Consider the following 20,365-nt stretch of genomic DNA (forward strand, 5'->3'; position numbering starts at 1 on the left):
AATTTGGAAAGTTGTTTCTACAAGCCCAATAAATCAGATATTCACTTATTTTTCTGTTTTGTTTTTGTTTTTATTACATTTTGTTTCATAATTTAGTTCTGGAATTAATGGTAGGATCAGATGTGAGCCTCTCATTTCTTTTTCTCCCTGAGTTGCTAATTTTATTAAAATAAGTTTTGCATAATATGCCCCTTCTCTCTTTTACTCATGAAATTTCCTATATAATATTTAAAATTTTTACGTATTCTAGAATTTGTTTCATCTCCACTTATGTTTTATTTTGAGCTGTACATTTCAATTATTGCAGCATTATAGTACATTCTAATATCTGAACAGGTAAGCTTTGCCTCAAGACTCCCCCTTTTTAAAAAATATTATTCTCATTTACTTATTTTGAACTTCAGAATTATTTAATCAAGGCCTCGCTTTCTGCCTCCCTCCTCCCAAGATTAATTCCAATGGGATTTTGGTTGGAATACATAAATATCTTTAGAATATCTGGTCTCTCAGGATATGGTACATCATTTCATTTTTAAAAAGTTTGCCTTTACATCTCTCATGAAAGTGACAAATCAATTAAATGTTTGTGATTTCTTTTCTTCTGAGACCACAGTAGATTTTAACATTGATGACAGTCGCTTTTGGGGACTTGATCCCACTAGTGTTGAAAGACTTAGCTCTGCTCTTCTGATAACTCTGTCCTGATCCCTCATTCTTGTCCCTTTCCACACAGTTTTACTTTAAAATGCATTGAGTTTAGGAAATGTAAACATATATATTTTTTCTTTAAATAAACAACTAGAATGTGTCAAATTGAGAGGTTTCTACTCCTTGAGAAAGTTTGGGTATTAAAACCCAACAAACCCTCTATCTGGAAAACTCCAAGCTTAGGGAAAGCCTTTAGAATATGCCTGGCTTACAGAACACGATGTAAGATTATCTTATCCGTCTGACTCATTAACTTTGTTAATAGCTGTACTCATTCATTCATCCCTTCCCAAAATATTTGTGGACTCCTAACACTGGCCAGGCCCTACTGGTCCCCGTGGAGGAGCCGGGCTGGGGTGACAGGGGAGGTAAAATGGTGAATGAGATATGGTCCCAACTTTCAAAGAGCCAACCATTTGGGGGGGGGGGCGTGGGGAAGTGTCGAGGGTAGGGAACAGGGACAGACTGTGGTTGCTGCTTAAGGGAACCCAGGGCCGCGGGGGCAGGTGACAGGCTGACCTTAGGCGACGCCGGCCCTGGAGGAAGGCGGGAGCATCCCGCGGAGAGGGGCGCTGCACCCTCAAATCTGCACGGCGCGGTCGGGCGCCGAGGGAGGAGTGGGGTGCACCCCCTACCCCCTGGGTGGGGCCCAGGGGAAGAAAGCGAGCGTCTATTCGGTCTGCAATGGGACGCCGCCGGCGCAGGTGCGCAGAGGGAGCTGCTCTGATGAAGGGGTAAGAAAGGTCTCGCGTGTCGCGGTGTGAGTCGTCGGCGGTGGTGATCGGGGGAGACGGGAGGATCGTCTCGCCCTGTGATCATCGACCCGAACGCCTCGTCCTCGCTTCCGACCTTCCAGCGCGTTCGGTAGGCACTGAAGGGACGCCTGAAACCCATGCTAAAGAAGGCGGCCGTTAAGGGAAGCGGCCGTGGGTTGGAAATGAAAATGGGCCGGGTTGGAGTGGGGCGGCGGATCAGGACACAGGCGAGCTGGCAGAGGGGTCGGCTGAGAACGTCCACTCACTGAATTTTTTTCTTTTTTTTTTTTACACTGGACCTGACTTGTTCCCCGTCACATTCTCGAGCTCCAGGCTACAGCGCTGCGCTCAATGGCCCCGCCCCGGAACCTTGTGTCGCCGGAACTAGATGCCAAAGTTCCTCTCTTGACTGCCGGACGCGACTCTCAGGGACGCTTCCGGTGAGGCAACATGGCCGCGGCTGTTCACGACCCACGTGTGCGTGCGGGGAAAAAGCTGAAACAGTCACTCAAGAAGAAGAAGAAGATGAAAACGGTAGCCAGGGCCGTAGCATCGGAGCTGGAGGATGAGGACAAAGACGCTGCTGGCATTGGAGGTGACGTACCGGGGCTGAACTTTGGCTGCTTAGAGGAAAGGCCAGGCTGAGCTTGCGGGAACCAGGGGATGCGAGGGGACTTGCCGCTTGCCTCCCGAGTTTTAGCTCCGCGCGGCGTCGTAGGGGCGACTTTTGGCTCGGGGAGAAGGCTTCGGGGAAATGGTGTTCAAGGAAGGGACGCTGTCACCTGTTCGAGCTTACGCGTTCTTTCATAGAGCTTTTCAGGGTCGCTGTTATTAACTGAAACGGACGAAACTGCTGCCGCCTACGGCAGCAAAAAGAAGCGTACGGTCGCAAAACGCGAATGGAAGGGGCAGTTTCTGAGATTACAAGCATGGGATAAGTCTCGTAGGGCGTGAGGAGCAAAAGCAGGAGGTGAGAGAAAGATGGATGAGAGGCACATTTTTCGTGTGACAGGTGCGTGCTTGTGCGTCGGAGTTAGAGACCAGGTAGCAAGGAATGAAAGAAGAGTAGGTGGTTCAAGTGGAATAAATAAAAGGAGCAGTTGATAACTGCCTCTCAGAGATACTTGATGTTGAAAGGAAGGGTACATGTTTCGAGGCCTTCCACCATGCTGCTTCCTCTTTATCGTCGTCGTCGTCATCCTTGCACTACTGGCTTCTTAGTTTACAAGGACTTGCAGACGACCCCTGACCTTCTGCTGCCCGGTTATTGCTCCTTTGTACTAGCTAGAGCTTTGTAACAGTCCATTTCATAATGGACCTCGGCTCATGTCAGTCATCTGCCCGAGGTGATCCAGGGGCTTCCCATCTCAGAATTACATCCCAAATCCTTAGCCTGTGCGATCTAGCTTTCTCATCTGCCACCCTGCTGCCCCTTCCTACACCACTTCCTGTAATCTAGCCATATTGATGTCGTGTGGCTTATTGAACACATCAAACATGCTCCCACACCAGGGTTTCTGCACTTGCTGGCTTCACTGCCTAGAGTACTTTCCAGATGCTTGCATGGCTCCTTCTGCCTCGGTTCCTTTAATCTCTGATCCAGTTGCCTGTCAGCGAGACTTGTCCCTGACAACCCTGTCTAATGCACTAGCACTGCTCTTCTTCCTCTCTGCCTTCACTTTTGGAATTATCACCCTGCTTTATTTTTCTCAGCATCCCCCAAACCATCTGACGTATATTTGCTCTGTCTCTCCTCCAGCTGGAATGTAAGTTCCCTAAGAGTAGAGATTGCTGTATCTCCAGTGCTTGTTGCATAGGGGACAATTCACAGATGTTTAAGTAAATGAGTGAATAAACCTGGACTTCTGGGACCAAGACGAAACTGCCATATGCTACTGCTGTCCCTAGGTACTTAGAGCCCTCATTGCCTGCCAGAGGAGTTAAGGAAAACAAGCTATTTGTTGAACAAGCATTAGAACTTTTGGCTCTGATGTGTATTTAACTCTAGTTCAGTAAACTTGTCAGAGAGAGAAACACTACTACATTTGGAGCAAAATATCAATACTGCGTACACATTTAGATGGAAATTAGATTTCTCTTTTCAAGTACTAGACAATTACAAGTTAGAACTGTTCTGACTTCTCACTGCATTATTGTAAATACTGATTCAGTTCGAAGGTTTGCTTGCTAATATAATACAGATCAATTACATGATGGGTTAAGAAGGCTTTTTGCTAATATGGAAACCTAACTATCCAATTCGGTTCAGTGAATACTTGTGTTCTGTTATATGCCGGTCACCCTCTAGGTGTTGAGGATACAAAGGATGAATAAATTCCTACCCTAGAATTAGCCTTAAGAAAGATTTTAAACACAGGACTGTAATACAATGTACTAAATATTATTAAGAGGTGGTTATAAAGGTAGTTATCCTGATCATGGTCCAATTAAGAGTAGTAAGGATGGAGACAGAGAAACCCAGATCCTGTAGAGCCCATCTGAGGCATTGCTTCCTTCTAGCTTACACACATTACTCATAATGTACGATATAGTGTTTTACTTGAACGTGTCTCTCTCCTTATAGATATAAGTCACCTAGCTTACTAGGGTCAGAGCATTCCAAGCTCCCTGTATCTTAAACACAGTATGCTTACTCTACTTCTAGCAGTGCTGTTGCTGTTCTAACATACTCTTTTTTTTTTCTTCACTTTCTCTTAACCAGCTTTCCTGTGCCCTCTAGGTTTCGACTTACTTGTCTCCGTCCATTTTTTCTTTCAAGATTTAGACTGTATCTCTGCAGTAGACATTAATAGTAAAGGATCTTTTAAATAAATTCAGTATTGTAGATCCACTGTTTATAAAATGGGACATTCTCCTTTGTTTAGCTCAGGATTTTCTACTTAATTTAAGAAATTGCTGTTATTCTCTAATAAAATCAGATATTTCTGAAAGGTGACCCATGGAAACTGCTTTTCTAGTTCAGATATTTGTGCACATGTGGCCTTGGCAAAACTGTTTAAAGTTGCCAAAAATTTTCAGGTAATACTAAAACATTATAAAGGTGGAAGATTGAACTTGGCTTCAGACACAAGAGGACTCAGTACGCAAATTATAGGCTTATTGTGTACCTGCTCATTGTATCTGGAAAATGAATCAGATACTTATCTTTGAATATTAATTGGATCCTAAAAATTGATAGGGATATGCCTTATATCAGTATTTGAAAGCAACTTCCTTTAGCAAGATGTTACTTGAATTTCATAGAAAACACACAGGTATAACACAAGTGTGATATATATTTTTTAATCTTTTTAATTTCTTTTGGCACTTGTATAAGAAAGGTAAAAAATTGTGCTGTTATGGGTATACAGCTCTTAAGTATTGTTTGTCAGACTGCAGAAGCTTCCTAGTGCTGTTAGGAGAGGCCTTATCAGCTTTGATAATGGCTGTTTCTCAGAACTTGGCATCAAGGCTGATACATGGCATAGTATTCAGTATCCATTTATCCATTGAATAAATTGGAAATTTCTCATAATGTGATTTTTACACTCTTTTCTCATATACCGGATATCATTGAGGGTAAAATTAACAGAGCTTGTATATAATGTAAACTTGAATGATAGCAAAGCGATTCAGACTGAATTTTTGGTAAATTGTAATACCCTTCAGTAGGGTTTGAAATTTGGTCATAGTGAAATGATGGGTGATCACAAATCAGGGAGATATACTGCAGGTAGAATGCCACAGTCAGCATTTTAAGTAATAGATATCAAGTGTTATAAAGGGGAGAATGACACCCCTACATGAGTTATCCTTGAACTGCTCAGATTTACTGAACTGATACCGTGTTCCAGGTTTAGGTCAGTGTATGCTTGGCCCTTATGTTTGAAGTTGGAAGAAAGAGACAGGCACACACAGCCCCCCTAGTCAGTAAATGAACTCTGATGAAGAACTATAAACAGTAGTTATGATACCCAGTACCATAAAGGGGAGGATGATACCTTCTGTCTGAGTTATCCTGAGCTACTCAGGTGTATCAAACTGATGCGTTGTCAGAGGCTTAGACAGAGCGCTAACTTGACTCTTAAGCGTGTAGCCTTAAAAGCTTGTGTAGTCAGTAAACCAATCAACCCAGGTGAGCAAAGCCTTGGCCGTCATCCAGTGCCAGGATGAGATGACCCCTCCCGCATAGAATGTGTCCCCAGGACTATAAACTAGTAGGGAGGAATGGGCAAGTTCATGTTTCCAGAATCGTTCTCGTCACATACATGAAAAATGGCCGTGTACGTCTTACACACGACTTGATAACAGTGTAGTTTACAAGGTCCTAGGAGCGATCCCTTCATTTTTGATAAACTACAAAGCTGTATTTAAGATAGAATAACCTAGCAGATGGATGTGCTTTTCATCAAACTGTAGCTTGTAGCCTTCTTAAAATAGCAGAGGAACATGCCTACGAAATGAAGTATGTCCTGGTCCTACTTGAGTGGTTCGGCAATTTATAGGCCGGGCTCAGGAAGACGCCGCTTCCAGGCTCTGTCCACGTTGGCGTGCCTGTATAGCACGTGTAATCACGTCTGACAGTTGGTCCCATGGGAGCAATTTATTTTATTTTTGGTTATTTTTATGGAAACCTGGAATTACTTAATTTTTCTCAGAGGCAAGTGCTTAAGTTTTAAAGCATCAATTTGGAATATTCTAAATTTAGTAACGATCAATAGGAAAGTTGATGTGACTTGAGCAGACAGATGATTTACAACTGCCATGGGGAGCGGTAGTTTCAGAAAGCTTTTTTTTTTTCCTTTCCCCCTTAGTCCTCTTAATAACCAGGGAGGTGTGCATTTTAGGCAAAATCAGAATTGGGATGAGGAATGGGCTGTTCCAGTGAGCTGAGGCTTGGATAGTAATTCCTTTTTAATTCAAACTTTATCAAACCAGTTAAGGAAGATTTTCAGTGCTAGTTCCGTGCCCATTAGTCTGAGTTGAGTCTTTGATTGAAAGCTTCTGGTGCCCAGAAGTCCCAACAGCCCAATCACTCTACTCCGTTAACTTTATGACTTTGGGTATGTTTTTCACTTTTCTAAGCTTCTGAATCATCCCCTTTGTAAATAGACTAATAAGAGCAACTGACAGAGTGTTGTGAGATCAAATGATTACGCATAAAAAGTGTTTTAAATGGTAGCTAGCTCTAAATACTTGTTAGCTAGTTAGTGTCAGCCTTGTTTTAACCAAGATCGTAGGTGGAATGACAATGGCAGTACAGTTCATTGCACTCCTCTGTTCTTTGACATCCTTGTTTAAGCTTTTTATTCCTGCTAGCAGATAACCATATGTGGGGTCAGGGGCAGATGGCAGGTGTGAAAGGAATCCAAAGCTTGGGGAAAATGCAGCAGGAGGTGAGAAATGCCTGTGTCTACCTCAGAGTTCTGACCCTGCCCTGGCCTATACCGGAGCCACTAGCCACGTGTGTCTCTGTAAAGTAATTCAAATTAAACTTATAATTCAGTGGCTCAGTTCTAGCCACATTTGAAGCCCTCAAGTGGGCAGCTCTGCAAATAGAACCTTTCCATAATGCAGAAAGTTCTTTTGGAACCTTTAGTTATTACTTCCAATAAGCATTCTTTGTAGCCCTTCCTTATTTCTGGAGTTTTAGAATAGAATGCAAGATTAGAGTTAATGTTTAAATAACACACAGGACTTCAAAGGAATTTTTCAATTATCTGGTGCCCTTGGACCCCTGGATGTATTCACTTCTGTTAAAGATCAGTTAGTGGGAAATGCAAAAATACCCCTCATCTTTGTAGGATACAGTATGTTTTTAAGAACCGGTTCTGCTTTCTGATTTGCATCATGATTTATCTTTGGTATCTTAGAAGTAAGTCCCGTTTTTCAGTATGCTGGGAGACCTCATTACATTGGCATTTTTAGTATATTTATGTCAGACATCATCATTTCCATTGGCAGTGAGTGTCCAAAAACTTCTGGGCTAGGACTTTAAAAAAAAATAAATAAAAACTCTGACTTTAATGAAGTCTTCCGGAATTTTTTCAATTGGTGGGGTGAGTGCTGGTTATATAAAATGGTGTTAGAAAACTTGTCACGGATTTATTGTGTTTCCATAATATGCTTGTTGTAGTCAAGCTGCGTGAAAAATACCCCACAGGAAAAACAGCCCCGGGTTAGAAGGGGAGAGCTGGAGTGGCTTTTACAGTTGTGAAGCCTCTCGGCTGCCTTTACAGTGCAGCTGAACAACGTGAAATTTGCTGCAGCTTGTGAGTGAATTCATCAGGACAGAACACGAGATGTCAGTGTTGTAGTTTTCACATTTTACCAGGCGGTGGATGAAAACATCTGCACTTAATCACCCAGATAGTCTTCATTGACAAAGACTCTTAAGCCCCTGTGCCTCTTTACATTTAGATAAATGCTTACTAGAAGAAGCACTTTTCAAAGAATTGTTCATTTTGTTACTAGCACCTGTGCAGTGCTCCTCACCCTGTGGAACAAAGTGCATGTACTATTAATATATTTATTTTCCAGCTGACTACATTCTCCAAACGTTGCTTCTCAACACATTTTGCAGGGAGCACTGGCCCTAGGACAGGAAGATGCTCCTGGGGTGAAATTGGGCGACCCTGGAATCTGGTGTATGGCAGATACTGCACCTCTTTGAATTCAACGATGGCACGATCAGCTTCTGTTTGGCAACATTTAGATACTTTTTTTTTTAATATTATGGGCAATAACATAGTTCTTATATCACCTATATTTGCATGTCAAAGCCTAGAGTCCTATGTCCTCGGATTTCTTAAATTTACTTAGCTTACAGGATACAGAGAAGGCTTCAAATTAAATATGTGGCTAATGAATTTAAAAAGAAAATCTCTCTTTACTAAATATGCAGTACATTAAGACAGTAGAATTATTAGTGATTTCTTGGTTTTATCATACTGTTTTAAACCATTGACTTACTTTATGTTTTAAGATGGTGCTTTTTAAAAATACAAAGTATTTTGCTTTCTGTGTTTAGCTCAATTTTTGTCATGTTCTGTATACTTTTTGAAGATACTTTATTGTCACTCATGCTTGAGCCCAATTTTATACATACATACATACATACATACATATATATAAATGCTTTACATGTTTTTATTGGTTTCTTTTCACAATTCTTTTAGACTATATTAAATATTTAGTTTTATCCTTTTCGTGAATTCTCAGCATTTAAAAAGTCAAGGTATTATGCAAAAATAATACCGTAATTGCAAGTATTGTAATGACTCGCTAAAACAGCTCTTTCCAGCAATTCTCTTCATTCATGGCTTCAAGTCAGGAGATGAGAGAGGATCACTCAGAAGTTCCTTTCACTCTGATCATGGCAGTAAGCTCACTTTTTATTTTTTATCTTGGACAAAAGGCTGAAAGAATATTTAGAAACAAAATGTGCACATTTGTTGAAATAATTTAAAAGAAGAAATGGGGAATTGGAGTTGAATAGGTAGAGAATTTTGAAGTAACAGCAATAAGCAGTCGGTGGGCTCAGGTAGAAGCAGCGTTTCTGGTTGCGACGCGCAGCTTGGGGAGGGCTGCGTGACCCGGAGCAGAATCCGGAAGTGAGGTGCTTCCGGCTGCGGTTGCTTTTCAGTCCCGTAGGTTTAGGTGGAGTTTCTGATCTGGATGGGGAGATGTCAGAATTCAGTTAAGCAGGGGAGCAGCAGGAACCCTGTTTGTGCCTAGGCCCTTTTTCTTCTTTACCTAAGTTAGTATTTAAGATTTTTCTGAAATTACTAATGTTGATTTTTAGTGGAGATACTTTGAAAGAAGAAGTTGAAGTTAATGGCATTTTCTGTATTAATCTTGGAGACTCACTAGTTCTGGGGTTGACGGAGGAAAGCACGTTTGTTCCCCGGGGACGCTACTGCTGAGTGGCCGTTGGTACATCTCCGAGGCTTCCTCCTCTTCGGTACCTTCTACTCCGAGCTTGGAGTTCTCATCCACTTACCCAGGACTGCAACTGATTCTTCTGTATCTTGGGCACGTGTCACCTCATTAGATAATTTTTCAAAGATGTTAACTCACCCATTTTATAAATTTATATGCAAATTTTATAGAAGGAGCCTGGGTTTTTTAAAAGATTTTTCTGCACACAAATTCAGAATTTTAAGTATCTGGGCCAGATCCCTCAGAGACGTTATTCTGACTTCTCTGTACTAATGGAAGCACTGTACCACTTTCTTGATAGATTTAGATAGTTTTTTGTTGTTATTAGTTTTTAAAACAATTCATTATTATCTCTTCATTATTCTTTTCAAATAGTTTAATGACACAGTTAAGGCCCATGGACTTGAATACGCCCTGCATTGGCCCCATGTCAGCATCTGTGACCACCTTGACAACAGGATATGGTGGGGGCTGTTGGGTTTCTTTGCGAAGCCACTGTGGCCTCCCGTCAACAAGGCCAGGCCGGGTCTTTGGAGGCTGACGGCAGTAGGATGGAGGGTCCCACCATTACTGCTATCTGCTGTTACTGCAGCTGGCAGACTTGGAAAAGTCCCCGCTTGCAAGAATGGAGACAGATGGAGACCCGTTAGCTTCATGAAGGCTTCCAGGTGTCTGACAATGGCCTTGGCCTCCTCTGCCTCTGGTATTCAAGTTTCATTTGTTTCTTCTTACAGCTCCTGTAGGAATCGCTAGATCAGAAAAGCATCACTTTTCTTCTGATGATGAAGCAATAGAAGCTGATAATGAAGATGAACTTGAACCCCATGACAATGACAGTGAAAATGCCGCAGAAGCTAGTGTTGGAACCAATGTAGGCTGGGCAGATGCCATGGCTAAAATCCTTAACAGAACAACTCCTAAAAGTAAACCTACCATTCTGGTCAAAAACAAAGAGCTGGATAAGGAAAAAGAAAAGTTAAAGCAAGAAAGACTAGAGAGGAGGCAACAGGTATGTCCCCAGTTGTTTTGTAGAATAGACCGTGCGTGTAGCCTGGCCCTTTCCTGCACCACGTTGTTCCGTGCAGTGTTTGTTCAGTGGACATCTCAGAGTTTAGCTCACTTTCGGTGGGGGCTGGAGAACCTAGGCTGTGTTCAGGTGCCTCGTCTAAATTACTCCGTTGAACCTGTTCACCTAAACAAAGCAATAGAAACTCCAAGGAAACTTATCCTTTTAAAACCAAGTCATTACACATGTAGCAGTGACTCCTGGCATTTCATTCATTTCAGCTGTCCATGAGTAACTTTATAAGGTGTCTAATTAGTAGTCACATTACTTTTTCCTAAAACCTATTTTATAATATAAATCTGTGAAGATATTGTCAGAGGTTGGTTGTAGCCTTGAAAACCAGCTATTTCACTGTGAGATAACCTTGAATCCATTATACCTTTTTGTTAAACCTCTGATGGTAGAAGTTAGATTTGTATAATCTGCTAATTAAAGGCCAAAGCTGGACTTCAGTTTGCTGTTGTGTATTATAAAGTTTAAGAAACTATAAGGTTTTTGCATCCTTTGTACTTACTGAAATATTTCTGTCTAAAATATTTGGTTATTAAATAAGTATTATTTTTTTAATGAAAGAAAAATAGCTTTCTACAGTTAAACTGACAATATGAAAGTACTAATCCAAGAGGTACTTTATAGGTGAAAATAAAAAGAAAAAAAAAAAACAGGTTTGAATTGGCATGTATTCCCTTTTGAGTTCTGCATCCCCATATCTTGTTTCAGGATGAGTGTTTTCCTTGCTTTTGATGGTGGATGCTCTGTGTGAAAGGCTATAGAAAGATGGAACTTTTCCAGCACTGCTCTTAGAAGCAGAACAAACTGTTATTAATTTAATATTCTCATTGTACTTGAAGGTACATCTTGTCTCCAAATCGTACTGATAACTTTTCAACTGAAAAATTGAATCTGTGCTTATCTCGCAAAACCTACAAGAGGCTTTAAACATATCAGACTCCTTCCCTCCCTCATCCCAGTGTGGCAGTGAGAGTAAGAACCACATTTGAAGCCACGAGACGTGAGTCTCCAGCTCCGCTCTGGGCCGGAGCTTTGCTGGGGCGATACTGTTCCCTCAATGCATGAAAGCGCGCTTGTGGCCACCGGAAACAGGACACGGCAGCTACAGCTGCTTTCAGTGTACATTTCTGGTTAGAGTAGATGCAAATTAGCATTGTTTCTGAATGTTAATAATTATTGGTTTCCAAGATATTGCATACTTATTTCAAATCATAGGTATGAAAATATATTTCAGAGTTAAAAAATATTTTGGGATAACGCATGCCTATTAATCCCTTGGGTAGATAATGCAGAATTGACGGTTTTAAACGTAAAAATAAGAAGTTTTTATTTCTGGCATAATCTGGTAGTGAATTCATAACAGTTAAATGATCTGATTTGGGGAAGAATCTATTCCCTTAGAAAATGCTAATCTTTCTAGATTAGCCTGGGAAGAGTAGGAATTTGGTTTTACTGTGATTAGACCTTTTTATTAATACAAAATGAGAGATCAGGTGAATGGAGAAAAAGAACAGATAAAGGAGAGACTTTTCATTGGTACTTATTACTGGTTTTGATGCTCTCCGGCTTCTTGGTGATCAGTTCACCATATTCAGTATATTTGATACTTAGTGATATGCTGGCCTGAGAAGGGGACCTGGAGAAGCCGTGTTCCAGATCACGTGCCTGGGACCAGAGTGCTACTCTAGACAATTCGGCATTAGGTTATGTTGTCTGGGGTTTCTTCTTTCCTGGCCCCCCTTACACCTCTGTGTGACAGCAGAGAATCGATTGGCTGTGCTTTGTGGCTGAGATGCCCTACGTGGCCAGGGCGGTGGTCAGGTGTGCAGCAAGGCGAAGTGGATTTAAATGATTCGGGGGAAAGAAAAATAATCACTGTATCAACAGCATTTCTAGACAGAAATCTCCTCATTTTAAAGCTGATAGAAATTCTTAGTATTTCTGACCGCTGAGAACGTCAGTTTCTGAAAATAAAGAGAAACAGTGCGTAGCGTTGTGGTTACCGTAGAGGGTCGTTTGGGTCTTCCTGACGCCCACCTCTGGTGCTCTGGTGCTGGCAGGCCGGGAATGTGGCTGTCCCACACCCACCTTGTCCTGCCTGGCTCGGCATGTTGGCAGCACGCCAGGGCCCTGCTGTCAGGCGGCCTGACAGAAACTCACTTTGTGCCTGCCACATGACACGCTGAGTGCTAACCGCAGGCTCCCTGAGCCGAACCCCTAAAAGCAGGGCTGGTTTTTAAAGACCTCGTGACAAACTAAGCCAGAATGATTTATTACCTTTGTCCTTTCAGAGTATCATATCAAAGTGTGCTGCTCTTTCAAAAATGCCTAATACTCTTTCACATAACAATATTTGTTACACAGCTTGATAAGAAGCGGGAGTGGGAAATGCTGTGCAGAGTAAAGCCAGATGTTGCCAAAGACAAAGAAACGGAGAGAAACCTTCAGAGAATTGCCACGAGGTAAGACCGTGTGTTTGCCCTTTGAAAACTATGTGTACTGGAGCTCTGCGAGGGATCCACTGCTGACTAGATTTGATTTGTAAGCTCTGCCGTTGCAGAGCCAAGTGATTTATATCTGAGCCTATTTAATACCGAGTTCAACCGAAGATCCTACAGGTCTTGTGAGGCAAGAGTAGAATGTGCTAAGTGTATGTGCGCTGTGACTCTACTTCACATCATCTTGTTTTTATAGTCACAGTGCAGTGGAATCAGACCGCTTGCCGCATTTCTCTCATGACGGTTGTCCAAATGTATGGCCTTCGATGAGGATTTTTGTTATCTTGCGTTGTATTTATGGCATAACAAATTGCAGGAGAGCAACTTCCTGCTGTCCTTCCACACTGCATTTTTTTATCAGTGGCGCCGAGCATTTACTGGATGCCCTCTGTGTCCAGATAAGTGGCATATGGTGGCTGCTGGGTGGCCCTTGCCCGCTCATCTGCAGGAATTATGGTCTCTGAGAATAGAGGTCCGTCTCACGTGTTGGGGACATACAACAGGAGATTGAGTAGGGGAGGAGGGGAAGGTTCACAGAGGCGCTAGCACAGGGCTTCCTGCCTGAAGGATATAGCAATTATGTTTAGTGGAGTTACTTTGAACTTCCCAGTCACCTGGGTTATTTTGGTCGTTTTCTAATTACCAGGCTGTTTTACAGTGAGATAGTGAGGGAAGATGGGCGGTAGAGCCTGACCGCCAGGTTCAAATCCCAGCCCTGACCTGCTGCGTGTCCTTGCGCAGCTACTTCATTTCGCTCTCTCTCAGCTTACTTATGTGTAAAGCCAGGAGAACATTACACCCCCCATAGGCTTTCTCAGAAAATGAAATGAATTAATACATCTAAAGAGCTTAGAAAAGTGCAAGGCTGCTGCATGAGGGTCAGTGCCCGAGGCACCTCGCTTTCCTCCCCTTGGCCCCAGCCCTGCTGTGAAGGGAATAGAATTTTACCCTGTTTATAACCCAGTAAGCCAGCCTGTTACGGTGTCTTGGATGCTGACAGAAGACCAGAGACCTCTGGGTCAGAGACAAAGGACTTCATTGCTCATGGCAACAGCAGTAGGCAGAGCGCCACATTCCCTCTGGTCCCCTTGGTCCCACAGCGGCAACACCGGTGCCGTCAATGCGCGCCTGCTCGTGCAGTGGGCCGTGTCACAGGAGCGGAGCGCTGAGCGTGGGGCTCTGCTCTCTCATGGTCAGTGGCAACAAGCCTGCTCTTGTCGGGGGGAGCCGGTACCTCATTCCTCAAGGTGGCTCGCTGCACACAGCCCTGAGGGCTGCCCTGGGTAAGAGCGGTCAGGGCCGGGGGTCCTGGGGAACCCGCGAGGGTATGCAGGATGCCCAGGGCCTGCGGCGATCGCCTCGCCCACGATCTCAGCAGGAGAGGTAACAGGTTCTAGGATGTTCGAGCCGGATGGGATAGGCAGGGCCTAAGTCGGTGCTGCCCAGTAGAAGTGTGTGAGCCACATATATAATTGAATTTTATCTTGTAGCCACACTAAAGACGGTGAAAAGAAAGAGGTGAAATTAATTTCAGTAATATATTTTGTTTAACCCAATATGGTCAAATGATGATTATTTCAATATGTTATCAAAATAAACAATTATCAATGAGAGTCTAAAATTCTGTATTTTATACTGAGCCTTCAAAGTCCAGTGTGCCTGGAAACTTGGAGCTCACTGCAGTTTAGACGGCTGCACGTCATGCGCTCACGAGCGGTGTGGCTGTGGCTCCTGTACAGCCAGCACGCGTCTCACTGCGGGATCTGCCTGTGAATGAACTTAACTACAGAACAAAGGATTTTAAGTACATATTGTTTTAAATAGGATTTTAAAATTCGTTTTATATCATAAGAGTTGCAGATAATATACCGGAAGACCTTTTAAGATACTTGGGTATTATTTTTCCCATTTGCAGGTGAAATTAAGATCTGAGAGTCTTTCCTAGAGTCACATGGTTAGAGAGCTAACTGAAGGCGTGTTCTTCCCATGACACTGGCATGCCTCAACGTCACAGATTTAAATTGCGAGAAATAGATGTGAGGTAATTGTTAGTTCTGATTGCACAGATGTTGACTTAGAAAGACCAAAGCCAAAAAGAAATCACACATCAATCCACATATATTTGTTCTTTATTCAGAAATTTATATTTAGTCATTGAAATGTATGTTCATTTTTCGGAAGTATCTCACCACGTGTTCAGCTGTCTCCATTTGAGTGCCTGCTGAGTGCTTGCCTCTTTCCTAAGTAGTAAAAACATGTTCCTGTCCTCAGAGTTTGTACCCTGGTGTCTCTGTGAAGTGACGGTGTTGTCCTGGCCGTTTTCTGACCTGTAGGGGTGTTGTGCAGTTATTCAACGCTGTTCAGAAGCATCAGAAGAATGTGGATGACAAGGTTCAGGAGGCAGGAAGCTCTATCAGAAAGCGCGCCAAGCTGATATCCACGGTTTCCAAGAAAGACTTCATCAGCGTTCTGAGAGGGATGGACGGGGGCACAAACGCGAAAAGTTCGGCTGGAAGGAACTCGAAAGCCAGACAGGTAAGACTTTCCTGCAGGGTTCCGCACAGCAGACTCTTAGCTCTCACACTGAAGCGTTTCGGGGTGAAAAAGCACACGGTAGAATTGTTTTCTTTCAGATTTTATTAAAAGTTCAACATGCCCAGAGCCTATTGTAATTTAAAAGTTTGGATTCTCAGGTTTCGCGATGCTTTATTCAGTGTGCAAGTTGCCAATTATAGAGATGCCTAACCCGTGCTGTTAGACCTCAGGAGCCATTAGACTGAGGAACATTTCTTAGAGATAAGCCATATCTCTCCTCTCTGAACTCCTGCCTTTGTACATTTTGGAGAATAGAAACCTAGGTGAGGGGGACAGCTTCAGTTTGAGACTTGTACGCACAGAGGGCATGGTGCTGGTGTGGAACTCAAAAGTATGAAGAACCAGCGCTCTGGGAAGTAAGGCGGAGAGCCATGCTTGTGCTGAGGCAGCTCGGTGGTGCTTGGCCGGGAGGGGAAGGGCATGAGCACCTTCCCTGGCCTTCGCCTGAGAACCTGCTTCTCCAGCCCGTTGGACCCGGGGACCCCAATAGGTTTCTTTTTGATGTACCAGGTGAAAGGTTCTGAAATGGACTTTCATCCCAGAAGAGCTGTTTTTTTGTCTTTTAGTTAATGAAAGCAAAGTGTGCAGTTGTATTTGATGGCTTGGCTTCTGTTGCCAACAAAAAATACTTCAATCAGGAAACGGGTTTCTGTGATAACTTTTCTGTTTGTGTTTTGGGAAACAATCGAACCTTGGCAAGAGGAGCACTTAGGGATTTCACGCTAGCCTGGGATCGAAGTCTTTCTCAAGTTTCTTGATTTAGTTGCGATTTTTTACCTAATTTTGACAAAAGTTTTCTGAGCTCTTTGTCTCTCCCTTGAATATTAAAGGACCCAAATTGTATATTTATGTAATCATGGTACTCGCTGGGCCTGCTGTTTTAAAGTGTTTGTCAGAAGTAATTATAAACACATGAATACTGTGTTTGGTTTTATACTTTATAGTTAGACAGTCTAATAGGCTGTGTTCTCACTGGTGACATTTGACGGCACGAGTTGGAGAAACGTCCAGCAGCCTGGGATGCGAGGGAGCTAGTGAGAAGCTGGAAAAGGAACAGCTCGCTTTTTTTCTTTTTCCTGTTGGTTTCAAAACCACTTTGAATAGAAACATTTGTTTTTGCTCTGGGATCATTTTTTTCATGAGTTATGAAAGCACACCAACGATTCTTTGCAATGGCATCATTGCATTTTCTTCTTGTCCTTCGCATGTTTATTCTTCCTTTCTACTTCAATGGTCACGGGCATAGTATGAGTCTGGGACAAGGTCAAAAATTGCTTGAGAGTCAAACCAAAGTGGCCTTGCTCCAAAACTAATTTGTTTCCAGAACTCCACGCCACACCAACAACACCTTGGTACATTTCTTTCTTTTGAAAATGTTTGCTTTCATATTTATGGAAAAACAACCAGACTCAGTTTTTTTTGTTGTTCTTGATTTTGCATCTGAATACCTTCAAGCATTTATAATATTTGTGATTGGGTCAGTTATTAATATCAAAAATATTTAAATACCTATTTGTACCAGGTGCTATCCTTGTGTCTTTACAAGTCTTACAATTCAGGTAGGTAAGTGACTTCAAGTAAATAAGGAAACAAGATTATTGAGAAAATGTAGAAGCTCTAAATTAGTGTGTCTAGACTACATGTTATCATCAGTTACATTAGGGCCAATAAAAAGTAAATGAAGTGGCTGTTCCTGTTGGTGGGGGGATTCTGAAGTAACTGGTAATGCTCGTTTAGGACATAGATCAGGAAATCTGTGTAGTTACTTGAAATACGGGGGCTTAAGGAAGTTGAAGCGAAGGAAGGAAGGCAGAGGTGGGAATAGACTCTGTTTCGCGAGCCCAACTCCAGAATAGTTGAATAGAGTTGGTTCTTTCCTTGGGGAATGCCCGAATGTCAGTTTCTGTCGTCTTTCTTCTGGAACCTGGGCTCTCTCCTGGAGAAGAATCCTACGGCCTGCTGCCTGTGGGGAGGGGCAGGACCCTGCTGCCAGCTTGGAGCAGATGTAGGAATTGTCAGTGGGGACCCAGCTTCACTGTTCAACTTGTCATTACAAGCTCCTTGCGTTAACCAGTGTCCAGAGGCCAAGGCATCTGTGGTTTATTAGCTTCAGGGACTAAACTACCTGTCCATTTGCAGGGCAGTCACCTGCCGTCAAAAGCAGGAGAGGGAACCGGTGCCTAGCTGCTGCTTACACAGGCTGTCACACGCTGTCGGCCAAGTTTTGTTTTTTGTCACACACGTCACTCCCCCTGCCCCCATGGCCTCATTTCTTTATGAGTACACATCTCTGATTTATAACACAAGCCTGTTCTAAGGGAGATAGGCGTTTGTGCACTACACAGCTACCTTTCATTTAAGATTAAGTGAATTTATTTATTTGTTTTTTAGCTGAGCCATCCTGCCACCTCTTGGCAGCTCAGCGGCCTCTCAGCTCAGGCCAGGAATCGAACCGGCGACCCTGTTGCTCAGAGCTCGCATTCTTGAGTGCGCTCTTAACCAACTGAGCCACCCAGCCGGCCCCTACCTTTTATTTAGTTCATGTTATATGGTTATATTTACTACTTTTGTGAGCTCCAACTTCAACTGTTAAAAGTCTGCTTGTTCGTTTTAAAACCATGCTCTTCAAGAAGGCTTTCGGTGCCTAGACTGGAGGGATTTTTTTTTTTTTTGTATGTTCCAAAGACTGCCTTTCACATTCTTGGCTGTTTATCAAGATGTTTTTAATCCTTTGATCCTGCTGACTTGCATAATATTGTTGCCTTTACAATTTTTATCTTTTTTTTCCCTCCAGTTTTATTGTATGCAGTCATTATTTCTGTAGTAAAATACTTGGGAACTCATGTTAGAAAGCTTTCCTTAAAGGCAAAAAGGGTGTAATTGCTTTTTAAAGATCACTTTTAGGGAAAGCGAGTTTGAAAAGACATAGTATTTTAAAAGATGCCAAACATACATTACGATTGAGTCATTAATTAGTTTCATCACGTCACAGTGAATCTTGTAATTGGGACTTAGGGTGTTTTTATTTTTTATTTATATTTTTGTGAGATAGGGTTATGAAAGGGAACACTGTTAGTAGTGAAAAGCCTTACAAAAAAGGATGATTCTTAGCCAGAAAATATAAATTTGGGGTACTGTATTGAACGTCGAGTTCACTGGAGGTTTGGTTCTTTGGAATAAATCAATCTGTCCAATATTTTGTATGGAAACAAAAAGAGAAACTATTTGCAAGATTTTAGTAAGTGTTCCAGGTAACACAGATGTTGCCCATGAAATTAGAAAGCCTGACACCTGGAAAAAATTATGCTGTGAAGATGTGACTCTCGAGGAATGTGCTTCAGAGAAATATCAGAAGCTTAGCTTTGACTTCAAAATGTCCCGAAGCAGACACAGAGAAGACACCAGCTCCTCCGCTGGACTCACCTCCTCTGCGGGTGGGGCTCTGCGTGTCTGAGGAAGCGTTTCTCACTGAGTCACGTGGACTCAGATGATAACAGGACAGGAAGCCCCCTTCAGTGGTGTTTCTGTTGAGTGTCTGCCTTCAAGCTAAAGAATTGCGTAAAGAAAGTAATAATTAGAACAAGTGTGCAGTGCTGTTGGAACCAGCCTATAGCGAAACAAAGTCTTTGAAAACATTGAAATGAGCATCAGAGAATGAAACCATAATGAACAGACATTCCCACTAGTCATCATTGAGGGAAAAGGAGCCGGTGCTGATTTTCCACATTCTTTATGATTTTCTTCCTCCTTGGAGGTTGGGATGTTAGGGTGCTTGCTGATGGGTTGGAGGGGGGAAAAGGGGACCCTGAGGAAGTAGGTTGGGGTCAGGTTTTTTCTCATTTGTGTCTTCGGTTAAGGAATTCGGACTTGATTCCTTAGGCATTCGGGGGCCAGTTGTAATTTTTCATCAGGTAAGTGATCTTGATCAATTCGGTTATTTTTACAGAAAAGAAGGCTGAAGGGTGGATGGACTGTGTCAGGAGACCAACCAGTGGGAGGCTGTTGCCGTAATCACAGCAAGAGGGGAGAACCCGAGCTAAGGCTGGGTGGGGTGGGGTGGGGGGTGGATAGGAAAGAGAAACTGATTTGGGAGGCAGTGTTGAGGTCACGGTTGACTTGATTTGGGGCTAACATGATTCGGACGGACAGGGGATGACTGAGGTTTACGGCCTGGGAGAGTCAGACACTGTGACAGCTTTCCCAAAGTCAAGTCTGTGCGTGCTGGGACAGGTTTGAGAGGTACAGGCTTTGGGAGGTAATGTCTGTGCCAGGTTGTAATCAGCAGCGAGGAGGAAGACAGTGAAGCTCAGGTGAAAAGCAGGGGCTCGGAGAGGCACTTGGTTATACAGGAAGCGCCCCAAAGGTACCGGCAGCCAGAATGCGTAGCGAGCAGTGATGGTGTCTCTGGGGGGCCCCCAAAACCTGAAGAGCAATTAACCTGTTTACCCAGCAGGAAAGGTGGATAATGTACTGTAGAGTTTTTCACATAATTAAATCGAAACGTTTCTAGATTTAAAGAAGTAATTGTCAGCTATTTGGAGGGAATTCGTTAATCCAGAACCTGTAAATCCCTCCCTTGAACCAAATAACTGAAGCACCATGCCAACTGCGTGCCGACATGGGACAGGCACATCGACCGAGTCCTTGGAGTTGACCCCGAGTGACTTCTCAAAAGACTAAATTGTGTTTAGGACAGTTTAAAGGAGCAAAAACTTATATTTTGTATAAGAATGGTTTTCATAAAATATTTATGTTTAGTCCTTAAAAGAATAATTGTGTCTTTCTTTCCC

The 20,365-nt window shown here is 42.8% G+C and overlaps 1 protein-coding gene across 1 annotated transcript in view; it reads left to right on the forward strand.

Moving 5' to 3' along the window:
• Positions 1-1,306: 1,306 nt before the first annotated feature.
• The window catches only part of RRP15 (ribosomal RNA processing 15 homolog), a 28,093-nt gene continuing 9,034 nt past the window's right edge, over positions 1,307-20,365 (forward strand). Inside the window, exons 1-5 of the mRNA XM_019639642.1 lie at positions 1,307-1,572; positions 1,797-2,058; positions 10,139-10,413; positions 12,847-12,944; positions 15,314-15,515. Coding sequence (XP_019495187.1) covers positions 1,914-2,058; positions 10,139-10,413; positions 12,847-12,944; positions 15,314-15,515 — 720 coding nt within the window. The 5' untranslated portion in view covers positions 1,307-1,572; positions 1,797-1,913. The remainder of the gene's footprint in view (positions 1,573-1,796; positions 2,059-10,138; positions 10,414-12,846; positions 12,945-15,313; positions 15,516-20,365) is intronic.

This window comes from Hipposideros armiger, unplaced genomic scaffold (assembly GCF_001890085.2).
Source record: "Hipposideros armiger isolate ML-2016 unplaced genomic scaffold, ASM189008v1 scaffold_45, whole genome shotgun sequence".
NCBI lineage: Eukaryota > Metazoa > Chordata > Mammalia > Chiroptera > Hipposideridae > Hipposideros > Hipposideros armiger.